At 43.9% G+C, this 24,634-nt stretch overlaps 1 protein-coding gene across 2 annotated transcripts in view; it reads right to left on the bottom strand.

Annotated features, from left to right (window-relative positions):
* The window catches only part of Mov10l1 (Mov10 like RISC complex RNA helicase 1), a 92,523-nt gene extending 69,116 nt beyond the window's left edge, over positions 1-23,407 (bottom strand). The window contains exons 1-9 of one of the 2 annotated variants that reach the window (XM_029564365.1): positions 23,290-23,407; positions 20,425-20,609; positions 17,798-17,960; positions 10,828-10,940; positions 10,097-10,281; positions 5,874-6,017; positions 5,023-5,267; positions 4,483-4,621; positions 2,798-2,992 (exon numbers count right to left, since the gene is read on the bottom strand). In XM_029564365.1, coding sequence (XP_029420225.1) covers positions 2,798-2,992; positions 4,483-4,621; positions 5,023-5,267; positions 5,874-6,017; positions 10,097-10,281; positions 10,828-10,940; positions 17,798-17,960; positions 20,425-20,609; positions 23,290-23,386 — 1,466 coding nt within the window. In that variant the 5' untranslated portion in view covers positions 23,387-23,407. The remainder of the gene's footprint in view (positions 1-2,797; positions 2,993-4,482; positions 4,622-5,022; positions 5,268-5,873; positions 6,018-10,096; positions 10,282-10,827; positions 10,941-17,797; positions 17,961-20,424; positions 20,610-23,289) is intronic. The other variant, XM_029564366.1, reaches the window with a different exon arrangement.
* Between the last annotated feature and the right edge of the window lie 1,227 nt (positions 23,408-24,634).

Here is a 24,634-nt window from a genome sequence, read left to right as displayed (position 1 = left end):
AAAAAAAAGAAATAGATCTCTACCTCTTATTCCATACAAAGATCATTTCCAAAAGGGATCAAAGATTTTAATGTAAGTCCTGAAACTCTGAAACCAACAGAAGCAAAGATACAGGCAAAGGCAAGGATTTGCTATTTCCAGTAGCTCAGTAAACAGCAAGACTTGACAAATAGGATTTCATGGAATTAGAAAGCTTCTGCACAGCAAAGGAAACAACGAGGGTGAAGAAACAGCCCACAGAACAGGAGAAAATCTTCACCAAGTGACACGGGATTAGTATATAGAATCTATAAGAACTCAGAAGGTTAAACACCAACAACCCCTCCATCATTAGGCAAATGAATTGAACAGATGTTCTCAAAAGAAACACAGATGGTTAATAAATATGAAAAAAATGTAAATTAAAATTGTTTTGTGATCCCTGTGCACCCCAGTCAGAATGACTATCCTGATGAAAACAAAGGAAAACAAACAAATAGTGAGGATGTGGGAGACGTCCTGCTGTGGGGGTGTGAAGTGGTGCATCCTCTATGGAAATCAGTGCTGAGGTTCCTCAAAAAAAAAAAAAAATAGAACTATCATATGAGTCACTCCTAGGCATATGTCGAAAGATTGCAGGTCAGCATACCACAGAGGTACTGGCATCCATGTTTATCACTGCACTGTTCACAAAAGCTAAGATATGGAACCAGCCTAGATGTCTATCAACAGCTGGATGAGTAAAAAATGTGATATGCATATAAATATATGAGAGTTTTATTCAATCACAAAGAACACAATCATGTCATTTGCTGAAAATGGCTAGAACTAGAACTCATCATCTTAAGAAAAGAAAGTATCACATTTTCTCTCACATTGAGTACATACATACACACATATATACATATACGGTATGGAAGTAGCCAAGGGACTGTGTATGAGGAAGAGTCTAAAGGGCAGGGGAGAGGAAAAAAGAAAAACACTGTTCTCTCTCACATGCAGCACACACACACACACACACACACACACACACACACACACGATATGAAAGCAGAAGGGGGACTACTGTTGAGGGCGGGGGACAAGGATGGGTGATGGGCAAGGCAGATATTAGCAAGACACAATGATCTACACGTATGAAAATATCATAAAGAAATCCATTATTTTGTACATTTACTAAAAAAAACTGAGAAGGGATCTGCTGCAGCACATGAGCCTACCCTGGTATCTAAGAAGGGAACAAGACTGAGCACAAGAACTCTCTGAGCCTTGTGGTGCTGGCAGCACTTGCAGGAACCAAGCTAGTTGGGAGTGAGCACCTACTGCCCCATGCTCCAGGCGCTCAGTCCCTAAACCTGACTGCCAGGAAAGCAACAGTCTTATTCTAGAGTGACTCTCATACATGTACTAATACTCCCAGCGAAATAACTAGCCAGAAATTAGAACACTTGTGTTTGTTGGTCTGTATATTGTACTCTCTGCTGAGCCAACTCTGACAGTGGCCAGTGTACCACTGGGTGAGAGCCAGGGGTACCTGGGTGCTCTTATAACCAACACCCGATTATCATGGACTCTCTGCCTAGCAGAGAGTAACAGTGAGATGGTAACATCTCACTCCCTTTCATCACGCTAGAGCCTATTCCTGGAGGTGAGCAGGAACCATCAGCACTTACTGACTGCTCTGTGCCAGGAGACTGCACTTTACAAGCTCTACACCATTTATTCCTCAAACCACATGAAGTAGAGACGATCACTTACAAATGAGGTTAAGGCACAGAGAGGTTAAGAATCTTGCCCAAGGCCACACAGCTTCTTGGTTGTAGTGCTGTGCTTCAAATAATGGTCTAAAGAAGCATGGTGTCCACAGCTGCCTTCCAAACAATGGTCAACAACAAGTTCAGCAATCTCATAAAACTGTCTGCTGCACATTCTCCTTTCAGTCTACAATATGGTAGAAGTCCATCATCCTTTGTTTTAGACTACTACTGGGGTAACATGATCTGAAATCCAGAATTTTCCAGTATTAGAGAAACAACAGTCTTGCCCTGATGGGCTGTGGGTAGCACCTGAACTCACACCCTTGGCAGTGGCAATGATGCAGGAATGTCTTCAATACAAAGGTCAAAGCCCTTAAATACCCTCACACATAGGTCAAAACTCTGGGGGGACCAAACTTAAAAGAAAGAAAACCTATTTCTTAGAGCTTTTTGTTTTCATAACTATAGAAGAGAACAAATGAACCTGAGACCCAACCCAGGTAATTTTTGGGTGGCCCACAAGCTTTCTGTCCTCAAGTTACACATTTCATTCTTAAATGGTAACACAGCTTCAAACAGGCTTCAAGTGACCAAGCAATCTTGGGGCCCAACAGAAGCTGCACTTCAATGCTGGGAACTACTACAGAGGCCACACCAGCCACCATGGCACACAGTTGCTGCTGCTTGTATAGTGCAGGACATCAGAGCCAGTCCTGCCCAGGAAAGGATGGCAGGAGCCAAGAGCCAATCCATTCCAGTCTCAAAGTGGCTCCAAGACCTTTCAGGGAGAAGCAGAGTCCTGAGGCGCACGACGGTTGTGCAGACATCTATGGTACCACAGAACCTAACCTTAGAAAATAAACTTTCCATGAAATGCATCCTGCCCCAAGTACAGTAATGGAAAGATTCAAATGTCAATCTTGCCCTTTAGCCTTGTCCCTTATCACCTCTCCAGCCAAGGGGGTTAAATGCTGCGCCCAGGTATGTCTGCTTCTCCAGAACATATAAAGCTGACAGACAGGTCTCTGACACCCCAAAGTCACACATTCATCTCACGGTACCTTTTCTGTGTGGTGACAACAACTGTAGTTTTCGCAGACACTATTGTTTGGGAGCTTTTAGGCTTTTTCCAAGAAAATGGCTCACGCACAGCTATCAGTGCCTCCTCACTGCTCACAACATTCACTTCAAGGTATCGCCCAATGAGAAAGTCAGAAAAGCAAAGCAGAAGGAGCTCCTTGCAACGGCCAGGGTTTCTTGAAAAACAATGAAATTACTCTTGAGTTATGAATAAGATGGCATCTCATCAGATTTCCCTTTGAACTTATGATAGTTACAAAGCTACTAAGTAACAGAGACGCTTACTTTTTGGTAAATCTCTTACACACATACAGCTTACTTTCTAAAACAAGTAATTCAGCATTTCCTGAATGTGGGGTTAATCTCAATTGTCAATGTGATGAGATCTAGAATCACCTGGGAAGAGCCTCTGGGCATGCCTATGGGGGTGATCAGATTAACTGAGATAGGACCAAGCCAGCAACTGAGAGTGGCTCTGTCCCTGGAATAGGATCCTGGGCTGCATAAAGAGAAGCACGCTGAGCACAGGCCTTCGTCGCTCTCCACTTATACCATGGATACAGAGAGACCAGCTGCCTGAAGCTCCTGCCAATGTGGCTTCTCTGCCATGGTGGACTGTAACCTGGAAATGGGAGCCAAGATAAACTCTCCCTTAAGTTGCTTTTGTCTTTTGTCAAGGTGTTTTATTCCAACAACAGGGAAAGTAACTAATACACCAAGATAAAAATCAGCTGCTAAAATGGTCCTTCCTGTAATTCTGAAACCTAACAGGGAAAACCGTACCCTGACACTGCTTTCGCTTGCTCATTTCCAGAGTGACTCTAGCAGAGGTTACCTTGTGCACACTAACTTTGCTTACAGCTACTATTTTCCCAACCTATTTATTCCTGTTATCTCAGGGTTAAAACCCCATCTAAGCTGCATCTTACACAGCCAACTAAAGGACTGAAGTTTGTTAATGGTAACCTACAGTCTGATACTGACAGTCTGAAGTAAGGCAGTGATTTAACCAGATTTAGATCTTGGATTTAAATGACTTATGATAGATTAAAGGTGCTTGGACCCAAATGTTGAGCTTAGTGACAAGATGCTTTTAAGCACCAGAATGGTGGTGGGGGTCTGAGAAGGGAGAACAGGAAAAGGAGGGACCAGTGATAGGCTTGGGGGTGGGATGTGCTTTCAATCAACCACAGAAAGGAGGGAGAGGAGAATGGAGGCTTTGGCATTCCAATTTGAGCTGTGTCCAAACTTACCTAATTCTCAGCTCACTATAGTAGTGTCTTGGACAGATGCCCAGGGGATAAAGAGGGGCACAGATGGACAGAAGTTTTGGGGACACCAGGACACAGTGAAAAAAAGCCCAAGGTGGCTACCATCAGAAGGGCTCAAAAACAGTGAAGGACAGCACATCTAAACGGGCTGTGAGCATTGTTTTCTGTGTAAAGATGGACTTCAGGTTGTCTGCTGAAGATGAGAATGGATCTTGAGGTCCAGCATCCTATTTCATGGCTAGTCTTTTTCTGAACCAATGCTTTTTGCTGTGATTTGGTCACATCATAGTCAGGCATGGGTGTTTTTAAAATATACAGCTTATAATCACTGCAGACAATCCCAAGAAACATGCACAGTGCCCGACAGGAAGCTCTTTCTAGCCCCCAGCATGTACCTGGCATCACATGTAACCACAATGAAAGTCTTCTCCCCTGGAGGGATAAGCCCCCCAGGTTCAGCCTCTTGATTCTTTGATGTGGTGTTTCCTTTTTCTCTATTTTCTCCTTTACAAGCGCAGTCATCTGGAGAATGACCTTTAAACCCAAAATTAGACCAAAAGATAATTTATTCCTAACAGTGCTAGAAATGAATGCTCACAGACACAAACATTTACACATACACAAAATCAATTTGGAAGGTGGCTAATAAAACAGGTAAACGGGGTGAGGGTGAACCCACAAGATCAGCAAGGACTTGAGAAAGGTCTCTGACCCCTAGCAATTTCCCCAGCTGAGGGATCCTCATCTCCTAAATCACTTTTGGTCTTTGTTAAACTGGTTCTGTTCCTCTCCATAGTCTCAAAACTGTAGGAGTGGAAGGGTTCAAACTCAAAAGAGCTCAGGCATAAACTGTTGCCCGGGCATAGGGCAGAGACTCACTAACTCATGAGCCACAAGGCCACCTCAGTTTCATAGGCAGTAGTTGAGCCATTTACCTGGAGAGACTTCTGTGTTGTTCACCAAACTGCTCTCTGGCATCTCATTGGTTTTGTCTTTTTTGTGATTATTCAATGAATTAACATTTTCATCTGAAAAATGTTTCTCCTTTTCAGGAACAGAAACAAAAGATACCTCTGAGTAGGCCTGACATTTCCCCTGTGCCTCAAATCTAAATTGCTGAGCTTTATCCCAGCCAGCCAGTCTGCAACTGATAAGGTCTTGGGAAATCTCTCCTTTATTCCTGGAGAAAAAAAAGGAGACTGTGAACACATGGACTTCCAGAGCTGAGACACAAGAGTCACCAAACCCCACAGAATTCAATGTTGTGAAGAATGACTGCAAACATCTTTACAAATTTTAATTTAAAGGACATTTTGGGTGACATTTGCAGAGAGACTGAGGCAGAGTCTTGCTCTGTAGATCAGCCTCAAACTTGCAAGCAATTCTCCTGCCTCTACCTCCCCAGTGCTGGCATAAGCATGAACCATCATACCAACCTGGAGTAACATTTCTTTTTAATATTCATTCATTCATTTATTCATTCTTGTATATGATGTATGTGGGCACATGTGCTACAGCGTGCTTATGGAGGTCAGAGGACAATTTATAGGAGTTGGTTCTCTCCTTCCACCTTTATGTGGGTTCTAGGGACTGAACTTAAGATTTCCAGGCTTATACAGCAAGTGCCTTTACCCATTGAGCTATCTTACTGACCCAAGGGGTAAAATTTTTATAGACTTTCAGAGGAAAATATAAGCATCAAAATTCAGTTGGTTCTAATAGATCTAAAATCAGAGTTTAAAAGCAACCTGTGCCACTTCATCTGATACTTCAGAGGCGTACGTACTCTATCCAGATGACCATAGTTTTACTTTCTCCTTCCTTCAGTGTTCCAAAATTTGTCATCCTTGTAACTTCAACATCACCTTTGTTTTTCAGTAAGAGGGTTCTGTAGGGCTCCTCAGGGGCCTCACCAATAGTAGCAGCATCTCTGAAGAAAACACCAAAGAGCACTGTCAGAGTACTGGAACCTTATGGCAGTGCCACTGCCCCTTTCTCTCCTGCCTCCCACTTCCCTGGATGACCTCAGAGATGCCCTGCTACAACAGTCAAGGTCAGATCACAAGACCCATAATTTCTCAAGCTGGCAAGTCTTCTCAAAGAACATCACAAGTCCCCAAAAGTCTAAAGGAAAGGGGTGCAACAGCATCTGACCTACTCCCACAAAGCTCCCATTCTTCTCTGTGCTCAACTGTCCCCTAGCTATGGGGGGGTGCAGGGCTTTGCATTCAGGGATCCACCAAGCTGGCATTTGGACCTTTTTATTTTTAAGTACAGTCAAAGGCTGCAGAACATTTTCATTACATTAGACTGTACACTTAACACTTAACAGTGGTCCTGTAAGACTAAGATGGATATTAAAAAAAAAAATTCCTACGACCTAAGAATTTCATTGTGTTTTTTCTATGCTTGCAATTATTTAGATACACAACTAATATTGTGTTACACTGCCTGAAGTGTTTGGCCAGTAACATGCTATGCAGGCTTGCAGCCTGGAAGTAACAGGCTTTATAACTGTACTCCATGATGTCTGTACAATCATAAGGCTGCTGACTGATGGCACAGTCTCAGAACATATATCCATCATTAACCAATATTTGACTATAACTAGAAACAATTCAATGGGAAGTTCTGCTCTTCAGAAAATGAGAAATTACTTCGTTCTCACAAAACGAAGTCATCTGCTTCCTTATATCCACATGCTCCATAAGCCAAACATGGAAATGGGCAATGTGCCCTGCCTCCCAGCCCTAGTAGCTTACACTCCAGGGCCAAGACAGAACAATCCTGTTATGGAGTAGAACAGATCTTCCAAGAATTCATGGTGGCTGGGCATGGTGTTACAACACTAATTCCAGTACTGAGAAGGCTGAGACAGGAGTATTACTAGTTCTAGGCCAGCCTGGCTACATAGCAAAACCACATCACAAAACAGAACTAACAAACACATCGGCAACAAAATTCATGGTCTTACGAGAAGACTCAAAGCAGCATGTGTGGAGTAAGACAGGTATGCCCTTCAAGTAGGTGTACATCCGTGGATTCACTGTCAGATCCACTGCCATACTGTGTTGTTGTTGCCTGCCAACCCCATGAGGGGGACCATCACTGAGTATGAAAGGGCTGAGTCACAGATACACAGAACTGGGGCCCATCAAAATACAGGGGTGCAGTCCTTGTCAGTAAACAGGCTGCCTTATTTCTGGGCATTCCATGGCTCTGCAGATGAGACAATATGCTGAGAGAAGTGTGAGCCACATGCACGGCTCCCTCTCCCAGAAGGTAAGCAGGGTCCCAGGGGGAAAGGAACTAGGCTCTGGGTGGCCAAAGATAAGTTTCTTCCAGCAAAAGCAAGGCACAGCATTATCTCCAGTGCAGCAACGCTAGTCCACCCTCCCATACTCCAGTGTGTGTCTGTTGCCCATCAGGTTGCACAGAGCTGAGCTGTCTCATCCGGTCCCTAGGCCAGGTGCTAGGTGCAGGGTGGGAAAATAGACAAAGCATTTTTTTTTTCACAAGGAACTGGTGTTCTACTGATGAGACTTGACAGTGAGTAGAACACTAAGAGGGACATGTGAGGAGCTTCTAGAGATGAGTGCTAAGGCAACAGCAGACAGAGAGGCCCAGTACGCAGAGCTATGATTACTACATACAAAGCTAAGATGGAGGCCACATGGTTACATATACAGGCATAAAAAGAACAACACAGATACAGAACATCCAGTCACTGTAAGAGCCTACTGGATCACACACACACACACACAAACACACACACACACACACACACACACAAAATATATAGCATATATTTTAAATTTTATTTATTTTTTTTGTTTTCTGTGCATAAGTGTTTTGCCTGTGTGTATGTAAAGTGTACCATGTATGCAATACTTGCAGGCCCAGTTATGGATAGCTGTTACCTACCATGTGGGTGCTGGGAACCAAACCTGTGTCCTCTGCAAGAGCAGCCAGTGCTCTTAATCGCTGAGCTCTCTCTCCAGCCTCCATATATATATCTGACCTTTTTGGGACAGGGTCTCCCTGTAGCCCCAGCTGGCCTTGAACTCACAAGAGATCTGTCTGCCTCTGCCTCCCAAGTGTTGGGACTAAAGGTGTGCACCACCATGCTCGGCTTCCCAATATATTTTTTCATACCAAAATATGAAAGAACAAAAGGTATACAACTCCATATGATGCTGGGTATGGTGACCCAACACTTTTAATCCCAGCACTTGGGAGGCAGAGGCAGGCAGATATCTGTGAGTTCTAGGCTAGTCTAGTCTATATAGTGGGACTCTGTCTTAAAAACAAAACAAAACAACTCCATACACAATTTTGGCTGGAGATGTAGTTCAACTGGTAGAGTGCTTACCCTAGCATGCATAAAGCTCTGGATTTGATCCCTAGCACCTCACAAACTGGTTATGGTGACACATACCCCTTAATTCCAGCCCTTGGGAGGTAGAAACAAGAGGATCAAAATTTCAAGGTCAGGTTGATGAGATGACTCAGCAGATTAAGGCACTTGCCACCAAGCTTGATGACTTGAGTTTGATCCCCAGAACCCACATAAGAGAACTAACTCCTGCAAGTTGTCCTGATTTCCAGCATGTGTGTATTTTAAGTTCAAGGTCATCTTCAGCCACATAGCAAATTTGATACTGCCTTAGATAAGACCCTATCAAAGAAAATCAATAGAATAGAAAAATAAGAATAAAATTATAAAATGGCAATCACTGCTGTCGTTTGTCTTTCCAAAACTGATGCTGAAATTTAATCCCTACAATAAGAGGTGGGGCCCTAGCTGGATATAGTGGTGCACACCTTTAATTTCAGCACTCAGGAGGCAGAGGTAGAGGCAGGCAATCTCTGAGAGCTGGAGGCCAGCCTGGTCTACAAAAGGAGTTCTAGGCCAGGCAAGTCTACATAGTGAGACCTTTTCTCAAACAGCAAACAAAAAGGTGGGACCCCCACAATCAAAAACAAAAACAACGAAGAGGTAGGACTAGTCAGCACCTTTCAGAGTTGATTAGGGCTCTGCTCTCATGAATGGCTTAAATAGATGAATGGGTTATGGCCAGAGCATCTGCACTCTGATTAGGGTTCTCTTGCCATGTGATGCTCTGTGCTATCTTGGGACTCTGCTGGCAAGGCCATTTCTGGAGCTGGGGATACAGTTCAGTGGCAGAACATTTTCCTAGCATGCACAAGGCCCTGGGGTCAATCCCTAGCACCAGAAAAAACAAAAAACAAAAAACCATCACTAGATGCAGCCCCCTAATGGTAGACTAGGGTAGTGATCCAAAATAAACCTTTTTTTCTTGTACCTTACCAGTCTGTGGTACTGGGTCAGCAGCAACAGAAACTGGATGAACAGAATCACTATCATTAAGAGCAAGGGTTAAGGGACCCTCAGAATTCCAACTCAACCACAAAGACAGAAGACATGCTCTTCTTAACCAGCTAATGCAGGACTTGGAATGCCTACTGCTCTGGCTTAAGGAAGTAGTCACATGTGCTGAAAACAGTGTGTATGTTCCGAGAAATGTGTTGTTAGGTTATTTCATCCTTATGTGGATACCACAGTACGCTTCCAAAGACCGAAAAGACCACAATGTTAAAAAGTCAATCACAAAGGTGATAATGACCTTTGAAGAAATTTTTTAACATTTATTTAGTGTGCATGTGTGCCCACATGCACACACAAATGTACATGCACACAAGCATGCCACAGCTCACATGTGAAAGTCAGAGGACAACTTGAAGGAGTTGGTTCTCTCCTACTATGTGGATTCTAGAGATTAAACTCAGATCATCAGGGTTAAGTAACAAGTACCTTTACCCACAGAACATCATGCTGGCCTAGTGATATGATCTTATGGGACCAGCATCCTATACACAATTCACAAATGACTGAAATGTCAAGACAACACTTGACTATAACTCATCAAAACACACTTAAAATCAGGCCTTTCTCTTTCCAAAGAAGAAACATTGTTTAGTTACCACCTCCTCATGGGGGTCATGCACAGTGCTCTCCAGATGTAGCATGACTGGCTGCTCTCCACCACCACGGCATTGACAATGTCATGTCTCCTCGGTATGTACCCTTCAGGAAGCTTCAGGGAGTCCAGGCTGAAGAAGATGCTGTCCTCTATCACCCCGTTCCTCCCACACAGGCTGGAAATGCAAACCTGTAAGTGCAGTGCTGAACATTGCTTGAAAGTGTATATGGACAAGGTGACAGTTCTCAAAACTTGCCTCTGAATCTGACTAACCCAGTCCAGTCTTGCAAAGTCAGTAAGTTCCAGTACAACATGGCTACACAGATGCCTAGAAGGTTTCAGGCTAAGTAGGAGGGCTGTGGTGGTGGTGACATCCTTCCCCCACTCCTCTGTCATAGTTTAGTTCATGCATCTACCTCACCCTGGAGCAAACTCAATGCTTCTACAATCCCATCTCACTCCCCAAATCATCAACTTACAAGGAAGCTCAAGGTCCACAATTCATCATGCATATGTTTTGTACTATAATATCTTAATGCATCCAGGTACATGCTGTAACTTAGATCTTATTTATGTAAGTACTCTATTGCCTCTTAAATTGTTAATGAAAGACAGGCCAGGACTGAACTTTATCTAAGCAGGCTTACTGGCACATCCAGGAGAATCTTGGGCTGGGAAAGTAATCCCTGGTAGCAGTTGTTGCAGAAACACAGGAACTATTCATCAGCACACTACCTTGTCTACACGCTTGTACCTCAGTGGCTTCACTGAGAGTGCCTCACTGCTCCATGTCTCTGGCCTGATCCAGTACTCAGCCTCTACCCAGTCTCCTTTGCATGGCTGGAAACCTAAAACGGGACAAAGAGAAAACTTCAGTAACACTCAAATGTTCAGTATACTTCAAGGTTATGATACATTGAAATAATTTATATTCTGAGACACATATGGACATTTAAAAACTATTATTTTTATTTTATGTGTATAAATGTATTTCCTGCAGGTGTGTAAGTGCATCTGTGTCCTGCAATGCCCGAGGGGGTCAGAAGAGGGCGACAGATCCCCAGGAACTGAAGTTATGAACAGTTGTCAGCAGCCATGTGGCTGCTGGGAATTGAACAAGGGTCCTCTGCAAGAGCAGCCAGGGCTCTTAACCTCTGAACCATCTCTCCAGCTCCACATTTGAACATTTAAAAAACACACTTTACTTCAGCTAGCAACACTTCCATTAAACTTCATTTTCTTCCAGAAAGACTGTGGTGGCGATGCACATCCTCTCCTCACTTCTCTGTCACGGCCCAGTTCATGCATCTACCTTGCCCTGGGGCAAGCCTCATGCTTCCACAGCTGTTAAATGGAGCAGAGTTTTAGGTGCTATCCTCTAGCCTCTAAAGGAGGATGGTCATTCTCAATCAGGCCTGTCATCTCAGATCCCTACCTGTAAGTCTATTCTCTATATTTTCCCATTAAGAAAACTATAACCCCAAAGGACTGGGAGTGGGAAGATGGCTTGTTCAGTAAATGTCCAGCTGCACAAGCAAGAGAAATTGAGTTTGGATCCTCAGCATCCATGTACAAGTTGGGTGTGTAGTGCACATCTGTAACCCCAGTGTTAGAAGAACTGAGCTCACTGGCCAGCCAGTCTAGTCAAATACTGAGTTCCAGGTTCAGTGAGAAACCTTTCTCAAAAACTGTAAGGCAGAGAACAACTGAGGAAGATACCTGATCTACCTCTGGCCTCCACATGAACCCACACAAACATGGACACACACACACACACACACACACACACAACCACCAGTGAACACACCAGTGAACGGACATTTCCAGGTTCTAGCAGGCATAGGCGCTTAAGTGTGGCTGAGTTCCATTAATCTAGGTAAATCTGAGAAATGAGTGGAAGGTTTTCATCCTGTCCTCCTGACTCCTCCACAAGTTGAACCCTAACCCCCCACAGCAAAGCTTACAACATGGTAACATACACCACTGACTCTGGCAACTTTGGCTTCCTCTTTGGTATCCTCACCATCTAGGCTTTCAAAATGCTCACATCTCTAAGGCACAGCTTCTTAAAACTCTGCACAGCTAAATGTAGGATTGTGAGGCTCTGGACAACAGTGAAAGATTTCTGAACACACAAACAAAAATTAAAAATCAAATGTGAAACAAATCCAAGGTATTTCCGGCAGTGCTCACTCATGTAGCATCTTGCAATTTTACTGTACCTTTGGTTTTGAACACAAAATGCACACTTTGCACTGAGCATGACATCACACCAAACAATACCAATAAACTGCCTCAAACAGTTCAGCTCATATTCAAGACTACTGTTATGTTATGCAATGCAATGCTCTACTGTGTATACAGGTTTTCTGCTCTTATAGAAACATAATGGTTTAGTTACAAAAGACAAAGACTTTTAATATTTTCCTATCATCGTTCCACAGCATATTCAGTATCAGCCTAGTACAACTGTAGGCTGGGAAGGAGCAGTGACAGGGCACTCATCTGGCACATTCAAGGTGCTGGATCCAATCCCCCTGCACCACCACAAAAAACAAACAAAAACAAAAACCAAAAACAATCAAACGAGTCTCTCTTTGAACTGTACTGTGTTGTGTTGTAGTGTAGTGTAGTGTTTTACTTTCTCAATGCTATGGCAAAATACTTGACAAAGCAACTTAAGGAAGGAGGAGGTTTACTGTGACTTGGTTTGAGAGCACAATCTTTAATGGCAAGGAAGGCACACTGGTGACAGCAGATCTAGTTGTAGTGGCAAGAGCATGAGGCAGCTGCTCATACTGCACCAGCAGTCAGGAAGCAGCGAAAAATGCATGCGGGGGCTGCATTCCATGGGATGATACCATTAGAATGGGGTATTTAGGATGAGTCTTCCCTCCTCAGTTAAATCTCTCCGGAAATACTCTCATGACCAGAGGTATGTTTACGACGTGATTCTAAATCCAGTCAAGATGACAGTGACTATTAGCCATTACAGGTATACCCGTTGTCAACCTGATACCCAAACATATCATTTTAAATTGTAACATTCCACCTCTGACCTCCAAAGGTTCATGGTATCTCATAATGCAAAATACATCTATTCTAACTTAAAAAGTCCCTAGAGTCTTAACAGTGTCAAAACTGCTCAAAATTCTAAGCAGAATCTTCACTAAGAAGGAGGCATCTCTTAAATGTGAGCCTCTATAATAACAACTACAAGAACCAAGTCACGTACATCTGATAGGCAATGGACGTAGTAAACATTGCAGTTCCAAAGGAAAGGAAACTGGAGGCACGGCAAGGAAATACTGAAAAGCCAGACTAAAACTCACCAGGACAAACACCAACTCTTGCAGTTTTATGTTTAGCATCTCGGGCCTTACCAACGATGTAATCATCTGGACTCAGCCTTGGGCAGCCTTGCCCTTCCAGCTCTGCAATCTACAGCTTGAGCCAGTTTCATTCTATGCCTGAAGGTTTCCTTGATGGACATCTTGTGGTCCCATCACCTCCAACATCCTGGGTCTCCATCACAACTTAAGCTTCGCCATCACAGCATCTTGCAGAGATTTCTCAGGGCCTTCTTCCACAGAATCCAACCCTGATGTACAATGTCTGGCATCAGAGGCTTCCTGGAACTTTGATGCAAGATTCTATAACACCCTCACTCTTGCATTTTGTACGCCTGTAAAACCAGCACCGTTAAGAATGACACTGCCAAATTCTGCCACCAGTTTGAAAGGCTCCCTTCTACCACAGCTCAAGTGACCTCTGTATTCCTTGGTAGCTGAACCTGGGGAAACACTTCCCTAGGCAAACATTTTGGAGAACTCCTCTTGTGGCATTCTCAGTTCAGTTTCTCTCCTTTCACGACAGCTACCACTGTAACAAGCTAGCACCTTTGGTGAGGTCTTCTTGCCTTCAAGATACCTTTTCTAGTTGTCCCAGTGCCAAATGGGAGGGTTCTGTCTAACTCTGCTAATGTTCTAATAACTTCAGCTGCTTTACTGACACATGCCTTGTCTGCCATTTTAACCTCACACTTATTCTTTGTATTTTTCTGCTCACCCTCACTATAGATCTGAATAAAGCAGTGAGCAGTAACCACGCCACAGCTGAATACTGTATTTGAAATTTCCTCCACAAAGAACTTAGCTTATCACCTGTAAATTCAGTCTCATCACATTCTGAGGATATGAGTAGGAAGATTTTTCTTCTTCTGGAAGGTAACATGAACAGCTTATAAAAACTCTGAGTCCACTCCTTAGTCTCTTCTGAACTCTCATGAGCTGAGACTACATTTTCACACTTCTCTCAGCTTTCTGGTCTTCCACACTCCCATCACAACAGCCTATTAAGCTCTGCTTACAGCATTACAGGACTTGTCTAGCCTGCAGCTCCAAATTCTTTCCATATTTCACCTGCGAACCACTTCAAAGGTCTATGAACCTCATGTCAGGCTTATCAGCAATAGTTCTGCTTCTCAGTACTTCTTAGTTCCCTCTTTTATTGCTGTGACAAAACAACAAAGAAAACCAACTTACCATGGTTTATTTTAGCTCACAGTATGAGGGTAGAGTCACTCATGGGGAGGAAGGTATGACACTGAGAGCAGCTCTAGCTGTGGTGGCAGGAGTCACACTGTATCCGTGGCCAGGAAGCAAATAAAGGTGAATGCTGGCACTTAGCTCACTTTCTCCTTTTTCTTTTTTTATTCAGTCTGGGACCCCAGTGCACAGAATGGTGCTGTCCACATACAAGGTATGTCTTCCCTCGTCACTTAAAACTTCTTTGCAAACACCCTCAAAGACATGCCCTTATGCACGTCTCCAAGATGGTTTTAAGTTCAGGAAATTTGACAATGAATGTTTATCACCACAGAATGATCACAGAAACTGCTGTTTGAGTTGCTGATTTGAGCTTCATAAAAATTGTTACATGAATTTTGGTTTGAGATTAGGACTAAATTGCCATTGATTTGTGAAATGTTCTTTAATACACTTCTACCATTCTGTACTGTGGATCTGTGAAAAGTGGCATTTTCAGCACTGCTGATTAGAGTATCAAACTAGTGATCAAAGGTTGCTTGATTTTGATTTAATTTTAACACTTCTCTTCACCATGAACAAAGTAATCTGGCCACCCTCAGCTGTAGCTGAGGGACCACCCAAAAAATAACAGGCTCAGGGGCACCAGATGAAGTGTTTGTCCTAGCTCTCCCCTTGCCACCCTCTGCTAAGGTTTTCCTCAAATGCCAAGAACAAGGCTGTACAGTCTAACTGGTTAGGTGAAGAGAACAAAGAGCAGGCAGACATGGAAAAGTTCTGGAAACTGTCCACCTCACCAGGACAAAGGACTCATCTTTGGGATAGGAGTTGAAAGGAAGGGGCAGAGAAGGTGGCAGGGCTTGGGTGCAGGATTTCATTTTTTAAAATGTATTATTATTGTGTATGTTTGTGCAAGAAGTGTGTGAGGGTTTCCATGCATGGCATACATGTGGAGGTCAGAGGATAACTTGTGGAGTCAGTTTTCTCCTTTCATCTTTACTTGGATTCTTGGGATCAAACTCAGGTAACCAGGATTTCTTATCAAGTTTCTCTGTCCATTGAGTCATCTTGCCAGCCCTGGGTGAAGGCCTTAAAGCAACCAAAGGACCTCAGGAATATCAGAGATAAGAACAATCAATCTGGCTGGGCATGGTGGTATATACCTTTAATCGCAGCACTTGGGAGCAGAGACACTGGGGTCTCTGTGAGTTTAAGGCCAGCCTGGTCTGCATAGTGAATTCAGGCCAGCTAGCTGGGGCTACAGGGAGACCCTGTCTCAAAGACCAAAAACAAAACCAAAACAAACCACCCTACAATCAATCCCTGCTTTAATCACCAAAAAGGCACCTGAGACAGGGTGAACCTCACCTGGTGCTATATAGACTCCTGCCTACTGGGAAAGCCCTTAATTCACCACTCACAGTTTGGATCCCACACTGGAATCTTACCCAGAGGCCAGCCAACCACTAGGGGCCATTTGACAGTATTTTTCACATTCTATATTCTCTCATGAATGTTCTTTTGCTATAGTCATTGGGTTTTATGACCATATTAATAGAAAATTCTACACTTTGAGCATAGCTCTCACCCTATACAGAGTGTCTTAAGTTTGCCTTTAGTCTTCAAGGTAAGCCTTTTCTGTACCTTTGGTCAACATGTGCAGTATCAAAAACCCTCTACCTCCTTCATGTGGGCAGTGTCCATTAAGGTTGCCTGGGAACAGCTTCCAGTTGGCATGGCTGAGGAGCCTAGACAATCACAGGTAACTTTCCACCAGAACTGAGAATTTCTCTGACAAACAGGTTTCAAAATCCCTGATAACTGACTGCCAATTTCATTTTGAGGCCCCTAGGTTTGTAAACAAGGTAAAGAGTAACAACAGCAAGCTTCCTGGTAGGCAAATTTCCCCTGGCAGCCAGGCTATAAAGCAGCTGATAGTCATCTTTAAAAGGTAGGCTTTTTAAATTTATTCATCTTATTTCATGTGTATGAGTGTTTTACTTGTATGTATGTAAGTGCAACCATGTGTGCACTGTCAGTGGAGGGCAGAAGAGGGTGTTGGATCCCCTAGAACTGGAGTTATGGATGGGTGACCATGTGGGTGCTGGGAACCAAACCTGGGTCTCCACCCAGTGCTCTTAACCACTGAACCATCTTTCCAGCTCCGCTATTCATCTTTTGGTATGCAACTCAATGCTGTGCAGCTCAGAAAGCAATTCCCCAGAGAATTCCAATTTCCTTCCTGACTGCAGTGTATATAGCTTTCTGCCTGGAAGAACCAAGTCTCCCTGTTCTGGTCTCTAGTGACTAGCTTAGCAGCCACCACTAGACAGCAGGTGCATGGCATACAGTGGTTGGATTCAACTCAGTGAATGACATCAGCAAATTATTTCTTTAGTCATAAAAGTAAAACCTTAGATTGGATAGAAAAATGTAATTAAAAAATGGTGGGGCTGGAGAAATGGCTCAGCTGTTAAAGCACTGGCTGCTCTTGCAGAAGACCTCAGTTTGAATCCCAGCACCCATATGACAGCTAACAACTGTCCATAACTCCAGTTCCAGGGGATCCAGTGCCCTCTTCTGTCCTCCTCGGGTACTGAACCACATGGGTGCACTTACACACATGAAGGCCTAACACTCATACACATAAAAATTTTTTTAAAAATGGATAACTCTTGGAAAAGTACAAGGTAATTCAAGCCTTATTTTAATACATGTGAAGTACCTTAGAAAGAACTAGAACGTTCTTAAGCTAGGTGCAGTGACTCACACCTGTAATCCAATCGCTCAGGAGGCTGAAGCAGGAGGATCACTGAAAGTTCTAGCCTGCCCTACCACGAGACCCTGTCCCAACAAACAAAACGGGGGGAAAAACATTTCTTAGACTAAGGCACTGTTTTTAGAATAGGAACTCAGTAATTAGAGGATGCATTTGACAAATGAACATAAAAACGAAACCGAAAGTTTAAAACAGTGACCTCCCCCAACCCAAAGTTCACCCAACATACAAGAGGCCCCATATGAGGCCCACACCTGCAGGGCCAAGCCCAAATAAGAATCTTTCAAAGATGCATGTAGCCAACTAAAAAATTAATCCATTAAAATTATTTAACACACACAAACCTAATTTTAAATATAAAACAAATACATCTAGCTACCTTCACATACACTCTCCAGCGAGAAATATGTGGTCTGATTAATGTAGCCAGCACCTTCCAACAGGGAAGTCACACAGCCAATCAGCACTCGGGGGCTGGAGTCCGACAACCCTCTGCAAGAGTTTTTGTCGTCGTCCTCCCACTTGTCAGAGACGGCTTCGACCTGTAAGACAGACAAATGACTCTAAACCATTAAAAGGATGAGAGAAATGACAGGCCGAGTCCCCATCTTAGTCCATTCTGGATAAGCAGATTCAGTGTCTGGTGAGGACCTGCTTCCTGATTCACAAGACGCCTTTCTGAAGGGCTTTTTTTTTTTTTTTTTAAATAAACTTAACATTTTTGTTTCTGTGTAAGTATGTCCTTGTATATGCCAGAAAAGGACATCAGATCCCCTTGAACTGGACTCACACGTAGCTGTAACTGAATGTGGATACTGGAAACCAAGCTCTCGATCTCTGCAACAGCAGTTAGGGCTCTTATCTACTGAGCTGTCTCTCTGGCCCCTGAAGGGATTATTTTTAAAATTTTTTTATTATATGTGTATGAGTAAATTGCCTGCATACGTAAGTGCACCCGTGTCGTACAAAGCCCATGGAGGTCAGAAGAGGGCGTTGGATTCCCCTGGAACTGGAGCTACAGACAGTTGTTAGCTGCCATGTGGGTGCTGGAAATTGAACCCGTCTTCTTCAAGAGCAGCTAGTGCTGCTGAGTCATCTCTCTAGTCTCCTCTGAAGGGATTTTTAAGGAGCTCACTGGGGTGTTTTTTGTAAACATGAATTCTATTCATAAGTCCTCATGACCCAATCATCCCCTAAAAGCCTCATTAGTAATACCAATCACCTTGGAAGTCAGAATTCAACTAACACATTTTGGAGGATATAGCCCTACAGCAATCTCTTTTATAAAGATATAAAAATCTTCAACAAAATGTGAGCACACAATGTGACAGCATATTATAAGGAATACATGCCATGAACAAATGGGGTTTATCCCAGAATGCAGAAGTGATCAAACATTTGAAATTCAGCCAACAACTCACATTGATAAGATGAAGAAAAAAATCATATGACTGAGGACTAGAGTGGTTAAGAGCACTTATTGGTCTTGCAGAAGACCTGAGTTCAATTCTCAAAACCCATGTCAGGCAACTCATAATCACTTTAACTCCAGCTCCAATGGGGATCAAATGCCTCTAGCCTCTGTGGGCACCTGAATTCACATGTATATACCCACTCAGATACACACATACACACATACACACACACACACACACACATATGTATATACACACACACATATATAGTTTTAAAAATGATTATTTCCATTGATGCAGAAAAATAATTTGATAAAATTCAAACATTCTGAGAGAGGGTGAGATAAATATAGTCAAAGTATATGAGATACTTGTATAAAAATTTCATTATGAGACTTGTCATTCTGTGCAATGAATAGAGTCCACAAAAAATTGGACTCAACGTTGTGCTCAAAGTCCTCACCAAAGAAATTAGGTAAGAAAAAAAATTCAAGGCTTAAATTTAAAAAGTAGTAAAACTACCTCTGTTCATAGATGGCTTAATCTCTTGCATATAAAAATTCTAGATTCCACATGCTAAAAACTCCTCAAATTGATTATAGCTAATAAATGAATTTGGCAAAGTAGCAGGGACACTAACATTTAGTTTCTTCAAAAAGAAGCTGGGCACGGTGGACACAGATCTGTAATTCCAGCATTTGAGAGGTTAAGGCAAAAAATTGTGAATTTTAAGGCCAGTATGGGTACAAAGTGAGACCTATCTTAAATTAAAAAAAAACAAACAAACCACACTTAAGAATCCAATCAATCAAGGACAGAAATCGAAATGAAACACCTAAGCATGTAACTTCACAAAATGAAACTACAAAAACAGAGTTAGAGAGAACTGTGATAGCTAGAATGATGCTCAACAGCTGAGAGTGTCTGCAATACAACCACAAGGGTCACATCTCAGATCCCAGCATCTGACAAACAAGCTGGTACAGTGTTATCTGATGTTGATTTGACCATGACAACTATACTCTAAAATTTACACACCCTTTAACCTATCGATTCTACTTCCAAGAATTTATACTACCAAAAACCATTTTTATATGAAAAATTGAACAGAAGCCACTAATTTTCTTTGCTAATCAGATAACAGAGTCCAGTCTTTTTAATTAGGAAAGTAGTAAAACTTTCTTACTATGCAGCACTAGCTGTCCTGGGAACTTGCTATGGAGAACAGACTGGCCTTAAACTCACAAACATTCATCTGCCTCTGCCTCCTGAGTGCTGGGAAAGATGTGCACCACCAGGCTGGGCCAATCTTTTTTTTTGAGACAGTTTCACAATGTAGCTTTAGCCGGCCTGGAACTCTCTACATCGACCATCCCAAGTGAACCTCCATCTCACAGCGATCCGCCTATCTCTGCCTCCCAAGTGCTGGGATTAAAGATGTGTACCAACACTATAAAATCATTATGAAGAACAAAAGCTCCCTGTCATGGGCAAACTGTACTGTCTCTTCCTTGGCCAGGCCATGTCTGCGAGTTTAACAAATGTGGAGTTCATGGTGAAGAGACTATTCTTCAATAAACTTAAGACTTACCCTGATTGCTTTCAGTCCATTTGACACTTTATTTTCTTCCACAACTGCAATAACTTCCTGTCCAACATTCAGAAGCACTTTGCTACTCACAACATCATTGGAAAAGTAGATCAAATCATCAATCATGCCATAATCAGTGCAATATCTTGTCACAACACCCTGTACAGTTTTCAACCTGGTGTCACCTGAGACAAGTAAGCAAAGAGGTTACTTTAGCAAAACCTGGTGCTGGAGAGACTGGCTCAGTGGTTAAGGGTACACTCTGCTCTTCCAGAGGACTCAACTTCAGTTACCAGAACCCACATTGGGGGTTGGGGGTGGGAGGCTTGGGTTAGTCTGTAAGTTGAGATCCAGGGGATCTGACACCTTCTTCTGGCCTCTCAGGTGCTCTCAGACATGTGGCAGACATACATACATACATACATACATACATACATACATACATACATACAAATAAAAACTGACTCTTCTTTTTTTAAAAGAAGCAACTACTACTACATTTGAACTACCAGAGAAAGGCAAAGAATGAACATTCATGGGGGACAGGAACCTAATTTGCTGGATTTGAGAACTGGAGCAGCTGCCACTGAGTTGTGTTTGGAACATAATGTTTTTGAGACACAATTCCAGGTTCTGAGGGGTACAGGTGGTAAACATGGTGGTGAGAGCTGTGACTCTAAAGCCAGACTGCCCGGCTTTAGTTCTTCTGTCATGTATAACTCTGAGCACTTGGTCCTTCATCATCCTATGTGCTATCACCTGTAACTTTAGACACATGAAAGCTGTTGGTTAAGTGACAGAATATATGTGCATGTGGAGACATAGGTGGTTGACACAGGCTAGGGTACCTTGTACATTGTCAGGCTTCTATGAGCACGAGGAGTCCTTGACATGAACTCTTCGTTGCTATCTTTTCTTATCATCATCAAAGCAGCAAACTAGCAAAATTTCAAAAACAACACTGAAGGCATGTCGGGTGCATCTACCCCAGGAGCAGTGTAGACCCTTAGCCATTCAGTGACCTATTAAGAACCGCAGCAACCAGCCACCTTCTTGGGTCTTTGCTGCACTTTTCTTGTGACTTCTCACAGGCAAAACTTTGAGTATCCAGGTCCCATGACATCTGTGGAAGCGCTGGAGCATGAGGCTGGAGCTTACCTTGTGGCAGAAAGCCATATTCTTTCAATGAGACTGGATGGATGAAGCTCTTTCCTCAGTTTACATTCTGTTACAGACACAGCACATCTGCACACAGATGGCCTTTATCATGATGTGCTCAACAATTGATTTTTTAAAAATATATTATTTTTGTTGTATGACTATATCATCTGCATGTGTGTAAGTGTACCATGTCCTGCACTGTCTGTGGAGGTCAGAAGAGGGCATCTGATTCCCTGAACCTAGAGTTACAGATGGTTGTTGGCTGCCATGTGGGTGCTAGGAACCAAACCCTGGTCTTCTGCCAAGAGCAGTCAGTGCTCTTAAGGCCGAGCCATCTCTTCAGCCCTAACAATTCCAAAATGTTCTTTTAGATGTTAGAGAAAGCAACAGTAGCCTGAGTTCCCATCCAAAAGAACACAACTAGGGAGAAACAGGAACACTGGGATAGAGCAACAGTATAGACCTGCACGGAGAAGTGGTCCTCCAGAATCAGAAGCATGGGGACGGCAAAGCACCCAAGAGGAGCAGGATGCCACTACATTCCAGAAGGATAACTTGAGGTGGTGGGACTGTGGTTTCCAGAGTTCTGAGCTCACAATTCAGGTGAGACTGCGAACATGGCCCAAAGGAGGTGTGCAGAGGGGCCATCTTGTGCACCACAGACACAGGCAGTGTGAGGGCTGGAGAGATGGCTCAGTGGTTAAGAGCACTGGCTGCTCTTGCAGAGACCCTGGGTTTGAATACCAGCACCCACATGGGAGCTAACAACCATCTGTAACTCCAGTTCCAGGGGATCCTCTTCTGATCTCCCTGGCACTGCACGACATGGGTACACTTACAAACATGCACACAAACACTCATACACATAAAACAAAAATAAATAAGGACACTTTATATGCATGTATGAAATTCTCAACAAATTATTTTAAAATAAATAGGGGCTGGAGAGATGGCTCAGCAGTTAAGAACACTGGCTGTTCTTGCAGAAGACCCAGGTTCGAATCCCAGCACCCACATGGCAGCTAACAACTGTCGGTAACTCCAGTTCCAGGGGATTCGACAGCTTCTTCCTGTCCTCTGCGGGCACTGCACGACACAGGTGCACGTCCCCACATGCAGGCAATACACACATACACACAAAATAAATAAATATTTAAAGCTAAATAAATAAGGATGATGCAGCACAGAGGCGGAGAGATGGCTCAGCAGTTAAGAGCACTGGCTGCTCTTGCAGAGGACCCTGGTTCGATTCCCTGCACCCACATTGCAGCCAACAACTGTCTACAACTCCAGTTCCAGGGGATCCACGCCCTCCTCTGACATCTATGACCTCTGCAGGCATTGCATGACACACGTGCACTTACACACATGCAGACAACACACTCATATACATAGAGTGAAAATAGTAAGACAAAAAGACGGGCAGAGTGGAAACCTAAGCAGTGACAGAGAACAGTAAAAGTCACGTGACAAGACCCGGCAGTGGCTCCACAAGGCCCATTTCCCAGAGCTCCTCTGAGAGGACGCTGACTAAGGAGACAGCGGTCATCTGGGTCTGCAACGAGGGCCGACCTAGGCCGCGAAGCCCGGTCCTCCCACCCACCCTGATGCCGCGCATGCGCACGGCCCGAGGCGTAGTCCCTCACGCTGTGCTCTCGCCACCCAAGGGGGGCTTCGGGCCTCGGCCGCACCGCCCTGACACACCTTCCAGCAGCTCCTGCCCCGACTGCCTGACCTCCTCCTCAGGAACGTCCTCTCTCCTCCAAAAGAAGGCCACCAGCTTGGCCGCGAGGCGCAGCATGGCCTAGTCGGCCTCCGCGGCCACCTCACCCGCTCAGATGGCGCCGCACACGCCGAAGCCTCTCCCGGATTGGCCACGCCACGCGCCCGGCCTTGCCCTAGGCTCAACCAATGGGGTTGTGGCATCTGCGCCTGCGCCTGCCTATCACAGCGCTCAGCCAATGGGATCCTTGCACATGTTGCTCAAGACTGCGCAACCGTTAACAGCGAGTTTGGCGGTTAGCACGTGAGACTGCCCGGCCCCCCGAGGACCTGACATGCGCAGTGTGCTGCCGGGGCAGCTTCGAGCCAGAGGGGCGTGGCCTTGTCAGGACAGGCAGTGTAGCCTCGGTTCATTTAAGAGAAAAGACCTGTTACTGGGCCCGGCTGGTGGTGCACTTCTTTAGTCCCACCACTCGGGAGGCAGAGACAGGTGCACCTCGGTGAGTTCAAGTCCAGCCTGGTCTACAAAGCGAGTTCCAGGCCAGCTGGGGCTGCTACAGGGAGACCCTGTCTCAAAAAGACCTGTTACTTCACCACCCAGTGTGACTTTGGGAGTAATTTTTACTTTTTTATTTTTTGGTTGTGAGCCCGAGCCTTCAACGGCTGCGCCAACTCTCCAGCCCCCCCCCCTTTTTTTAAAAAAATATTATTTTATGTGTATGTGTGTATTGCCTGCAAGTGTGTAAGTGCACTTGTCCGGTTCGAATCCCACATGGCAGCTAACAACTGTCCCTAACTCCAGTCCTAGGGGATCCGACAGCCTCTTCTGACCTCCGCAGGCATTGCACAACACGGGTACACTTACCTACATGCAGGCAATACACGCATACACATAAAAGTATTTTAAAAAAAGGTCTCATATACCTAGGTTGGCCTAAACTCACTATGTAGCCAAGGATGACTTGAACTCCTGATCCGCCTGCCCGCCTGCGTAGACCTCTCAAGTCCTGAGAGGAACAGGTGGTCGTGATCAAATCCACAGCCTCGTGCATACTAGGCAAGCATTACTAGCTACATCCCTAGTCTCAGGAACTTCTTTTAAAAAGTAAGCATTTAAAACTACAGTTTTCTCTTAAGTGCATTGTACTAAGTTTGAGTTGCATTTTTACTTTCTTGTGATTTCTTTGATGCATGTAGGAGTTTTGTTTTTGTTGTTACTGGGTTTTTTTTTTTAAATGAATATTATTAATATAAGAATAGTGACTTTCCACTACTGATTTCTAATTTAAGTTGGTCAGAGAAGGAAATCTGAATGACTTCTGGCTTC

This window comes from Nannospalax galili, unplaced genomic scaffold, assembly GCF_000622305.1.
Source record: "Nannospalax galili isolate Female #2095 unplaced genomic scaffold, S.galili_v1.0 scaffold237, whole genome shotgun sequence".
In the NCBI taxonomy this organism is placed as follows: Eukaryota; Metazoa; Chordata; class Mammalia; order Rodentia; family Spalacidae; genus Nannospalax; species Nannospalax galili.
This window is presented reverse-complemented; position numbering and strand designations above follow the sequence as displayed.